This window comes from Echinops telfairi, unplaced genomic scaffold, assembly GCF_000313985.2.
Source record: "Echinops telfairi isolate 266 unplaced genomic scaffold, ASM31398v2 ScPeMD7_3533;HRSCAF=4204_0, whole genome shotgun sequence".
Taxonomy (NCBI): Eukaryota; Metazoa; Chordata; class Mammalia; order Afrosoricida; family Tenrecidae; genus Echinops; species Echinops telfairi.
The window spans coordinates 52,878,365-52,884,078 of NW_022107431.1; the positions used below are offsets into that span (position 1 = coordinate 52,878,365).

Below are 5,714 nucleotides of genomic sequence, written 5' to 3' on the forward strand. Positions count from 1 at the left end.
GCGACCCCAATAAAATGATTTTTTTAAATGACAGCAGGATGTGTAATGGACTCCTTGCATACAATTTATTCCTAATTATCTAAGTCTGTGAAGAAGCAGCTGTGGTATGCCTAATAATATAATGAGTCCAATAAAAATCCTTCACTCACCTACTTCGACTGTGCCTAGCATCTTTCCTACTTGGGGGCAATTAAACTTATACTGAGATCATGTAGGCACTGCTGGCAATCAAAAGATCATTTACAGTGTTGAGAACCCAAGAGTGAATAATCAAAAACATTTTTAAATGTCACTAAATAGTATTTCTTTCCCTGTTTTTCTGTTTGGTGTTTGGGTTTTTGTCCTTTTGTGGTCAAATTATATATGTACATTCAATGTCAAATACTGACATTCAAAAAAGAAGAATCGAAACGAGAATTGCAACTTACGGTAATGGATGTTGGGACTTCACGAAGAGAATATTCCGCTTTATTAGGAAGTTCTTGATTGCTGACCAGCTCATAAACAGCAGGTGAGGAAAGCACAGCCACCAATGCTAGGAAAGACTAGGCAAAGAAAGACAACCATTGAAATGCTTCGTTCCATTCTTCCAACAACAGGCACAGAGGAGTGACGTTGTTTAGAGCTGGATGACATAAAGGTGAGTTTATTTTTAAAAAGTCATCCTAGTAAATCCACTCAAAGCACTCAGCATGCATAACAATAATGTATGTGCACATAACACATAATGTTAAAACTGTTACCAAACACACAGGCACATTGAAACGTGTGTCTAATATTGTGAAGTATTTGTTTAAAAGTTTCATTCTGAGAAAAAATGAACTGATTCATCTTTCTCATCCTTTGCACTTAAGTACCTGATGTATAAGAAAGCATAAGCGAATACTGTGCACGGAATCTGGGACAAGATAATGAATCCTGTGTCTCCTGGCCTTTAGGTCACAAAGCTATCTTTTATCTTTTATCTTTTATGCATTCACTGAAAATCCAACTAACTGAGATATTATAGTTAATTTAAAACAGCCATAGCTCTTTTGCTCATTTTCAGGTGCAATCTTACAAAGTTAATCTTTCTATGAAATTGTTAAGCTCCTCATTCTCTGAACAGCTTATTAAAATGGAAAAAGAAGATTATTTCTGAGACACATTCCTTCTCTGGTCGTCCTGTTGAAAAGTCAGCAGAGGGTACGAATCACTACGCATCATCACTACACTCCGCAGGACGGCTTTCAAGGCACTTCGCTAACTGACGCCTTACTTCATTTCACAGACTCAAAAGTCTCATTTTCCCATTGTTTTCCAGCATGCAGTCCCCACTGCAGTCAATCCAATCTGCCTGTGGTCTCCTTCAACTTCCTGCCACATGTACAGAATTCCCCCACCGTGCTAACATGCACTTCTGCTTCCCCATGCTTTCATTACTCTACCTCTTAACTCACATGGTCCTCCTCTGGAAATCCTACATTCTCTCCTTTTTGCCTGTTTAAGTTTTTATTATATGAAACTATACCTAATTAAAACTATTACATTTTCTATTGGGGTCAAATGTTTTGAAAGTCATAAACTATTTCCAATAGAATCAGAATGCTGAAACTTTGAAAAATCAGCTTTTTTAATAAGCTTTTCTTATTAGGGGCTCATACAACTCATCACAATCCGTAGATACGTCATTTGTGTCCAGCACATTAGTACATATGTTGACTTCATCATTCTCAAAACACCTGCTTTCCACTTGAGCCCTTGGTATCAGCTCCTCATTTTATCCCCTCCCTCCCCACCCCCTTCCCCCTTCCCCCTTGATAATTTATAGATTATTACTATTTTATCATATCTTACCCTATCCGACATCTCTCTCACCCACCCCCCAGGGAAGAGGCCATATGTAGGCCTTGTCATCTGTTCCCCCTTTCTCCCTCACCTTCCCTCTACCCTCCCGCTATCGCCACTCTCTCCACTGGTCCTGGGGGGTTCGTCTGTCCCGGGTTCACTGTATTTCCAGTTCCTATCTGTGCCAGTGTACATCCTCCAGTCCAGCCAGATATGTAAGGTAGAATTGGGATCATGGTAATGGGGTGGAGGAAGCATTTAAGAACTAGAGTAAATTGCATATTTCATCGTTGCTACACTGCACTCTGATTGGCTCATCTCCTCCCCGCAGCCCTTCTGCAAGGGGATGTCCAATTTCCCCGGGATGGGCCCTGGGTCCCCACTCTGCACTCCCCCTCATTTACAATGTTATGATTTTTTTTGTCTTTGATGCCTGATCCCTTTGCCAGCTTTTAATGCAATCTCTCACTTACTAGATGAGGAAACCTGAGACCCAGCAAGTTAAGGGACTTGTCTAAAGATGCATACTCCCAAGGTTGGTAGAAGAATTAAAACACATATCTAAAGTTTCTTATTTCCAAGCTTAAGGAGTTCATTTCAATCATGATATAATCTTTAAACAATATTTACCTGTGCCAGCTTGTTCCAGTTTACACAGAACGGAACAATTAAATCTGAGCCCAGGAAAGTAGAGTCTATTTTATACCCACCCATTAATTATGCAAAATGAAATGTTATTTAACAAACAGCAGTGATTATATAGTGAATTAATAAAGTAGATGGTCATTGGGAATGAGAAAACCTTCAATAAGACAACATGATACAATAGTCACAATGAGCAGGAAGGTGACACAAGTTTGACAAGGTGAGTTAGAGATGATCTGATGGCAAATAAGAACATGTAGGAAATGTATTTATATTTAGCAAGTATATTTCCTTTTAAACACACATTTAACCAATGCTATTATAGGATAAAAACTGAACTCACATTATTCTTTTTTTTTTTCTTCTTAAGGCAGTATTTCATAAAATGACAATGTAATTTTTAACCAGCTCTAAGAATATATAATACAAACGTCAAAATGTAAAGCTATTTCTATTTGAATAGCAATGGATATATGATAAAATAGAATATCTAACTAAATTTAATAATCTAGTTCCCAGTTACTCGGTGCCTTTTTAGAGAGACTATGCTAGATGCACTAGGGACAAGAAAGTAAAATATTGAAGGAATAAAGAAGGAAAGGAGATTGAGGGATAGGCCTTTTGGTTACATATGAAATGAACCACAAGGAAACCAGAAGGTTTAAGGTCACCTCGAGAGCACCAAACAATAAACAACAAAGAAAACGGTTGCAAAACTTGATTCACCTGTCACAAAGGCGGTGACTAGGCTAACAGTCAAGGACCAGATTCCAGTCTAGTTCATGTTTTGTCCATTTGGTACCATGGTTCTGAGTCCCTAGACCCTGGGAATCATTCTCTCAAGACAGGTGGTTATGTCTACAAGGTTTTCAAAACTTTTCACTACTACATTTATGGATATACTTGGAGCAAATATAAATATATATCGGCAAATATCTTAATGATAGTTTTTGAATTTTAATGTATCAGGAAAATCTTTCAACATGTCTAATTTAAATGATTGACATAACAAATTTATTGACATTGCCTAATAATATGTTTATATGCTACATGAATATTTCTTTTATGTTTAAATGTATTTCCTATCTATTATAACCAGGACAAACTAAAATAGCCTTAATAAATGTCCACTTGTTAGAAAGAGCTCATGGTCTTTATTAAGCACACATATCAATGATAAATTGAGGGCTTTCATATTATTCACATGTACAGAATTCCACTGGTGCTTACTTGGACCACATAGAATCATCGTAACTTCTGATATGCTACTCCAAACATATTAGAAAGAACTTTGAATTAAAACAATTTATCGATTGTAATTGTATTTGGAGTACAACAATCTGGACAGAGTTTTAAGGAGATTTGAGAAGATTTCATCAGCTTGTTACCAGAAAATATAAACCCATTTTCACACACTTGGTATTTAAAGACATTAGTAGATGGTAAAATTGTGATACATAAAAGTAAGCACTTCTGGAATTTAAGGAAATATTTACAAAATAATCTTTATTTCTCAAGAAAATAACACTTTAAGAGATTGGTAATATAAGACATTTAATTAACCTAAAATATATAATAATGAAGAAACATAATTCCTTTTCATTAATGTTTGGGAGAGAGGAATAGGGTTTTGTGGAGTCTGATGGAGTAAAATTTCCTAATCTGGCTCTTCTACCCAAGTTTCTGTAACACTCACAAAATGATTGAGCTGGATGATGTAAATAGGGTGTAACGCTAATAGAGAGGACTGGTCAGTTTTTATCACCACCCCGTTGGCAATAAAGGTGAGTCATCTTTGAAGCAGCAGCAGAGAGAGAAGAGCACATTCAATATTTCTATCTGAAGCGGCGGAGGCCACCCGAGACCAGCTGCACCAGGGACTGTGACACAGACTCAGGGAAGTGGCCCCAAGACGATGGGGCACCTCCCCCTCCTCTAGCCTAAGGTTATAGGGCTGTCAGGGAAACAAAGACCCAGGTTCCATTGGCTGAGAGACTGAGGCCCAGAGAAATACTTGGCCACTGGTCAAAGAGGTGTTGTTATATAGACTGTCTGCCCCTGTAATGACTTTACCGTTGGGAACCCAAAGGTTCTATTCTGTCCTATTGAGTCACGGTGAGTTAGAACCAACTTGATGGTAGGGAGTTTAAGCATCTGGCCCAATTCCTGATAAGCAATTGTACTCAAATATTTTTTATCAATAAAATAAAAAAGTGAATGGATGCTCCTTAGCAGGATGTCATTGGATAATTCACTGAATACTTTAACCTTAACATATACTAAATAGCAGTCCTTCTACTGCTTTCTTTTTCATTGCTACATGCAATAGACAGTGTGCATGGCCATATATGACCTCAAGACAGGGTTGGCCATGCCTCCATGGTCCATGACTCTTTACTTACTCTGACATCAACTCTTCTGCCCTTGGCATTCTACTTATATGCGGGGTTTGATAATTTGTTGCAATGCCACATAGAACTCAAAGACAATATTCACAATTAAGGATGTTTATTAGGGAAGTTATAATGTACTTTCCATCAGGATCAGCAAACAGTAAGGATATATATAGTCATTGATCCATATCGCAACACCTCTCTAGCCAGCGGCCAAGTCTGGATAGAGTAGGAGAAAAATGTGGAATGAAATTCAAAATCGTGAAAGAGATCAGACTAGCTGATCAGATAGAGATGGGTAGGACCCCTAAGACTATGGTCCTTGGTCACTCTCCAGGTCTAGAACTAAATTCACCCCTATGGCTCAATTTTCAGCCAAACAGCAGACAGCCCTAAAAGGAGAACAAGAATACTACCTTCAAATAATCAACCAAGAGAGAAGAAGGGGGTAGCATTTACCCAAGGACAGAGTTCACTTGAAAACCTTAGTGAGTATTTCTACTCTGCACACATGGTGTGGGGTGGGTGATGCTACATTGAGAGATTGCAATGAATTAGATGAAATAAAATGTGTTTGAATTGTTGAATGTAAAGCTGATGAAAAGCAAAAAACTTTTTAAAATAGTGCCCTAGATGACCTGACGGTATTCACTATGGTGGGGTGAGGAGAGAGAGGAGGAGTGACACTATAGGACAAAGCAGAAAGACAAACAGTGACAACTATGACTGCAGAAGCACCAGACAGGCAGGCAGGAGGAGATAGAGATGTGTTAGGTTAATGAGCTCACTCTTTATACTCTAAGATCATTCTAAACAAATTATTAGGAGGACAGACAATACCTGGGAGAA

The 5,714-nt window shown here is 38.1% G+C and overlaps 1 protein-coding gene across 2 annotated transcripts in view; it reads right to left on the reverse strand.

Annotated features, from left to right (window-relative positions):
* Positions 1–5,714, reverse strand: part of TBC1D32 (TBC1 domain family member 32) — a 289,724-nt gene that overhangs the window by 165,354 nt on the left and 118,656 nt on the right. For both annotated transcript variants that reach the window (XM_045294624.1, XM_045294625.1), the window contains exon 21: positions 429–545. In XM_045294624.1, coding sequence (XP_045150559.1) covers positions 429–545 — 117 coding nt within the window. The remainder of the gene's footprint in view (positions 1–428; positions 546–5,714) is intronic.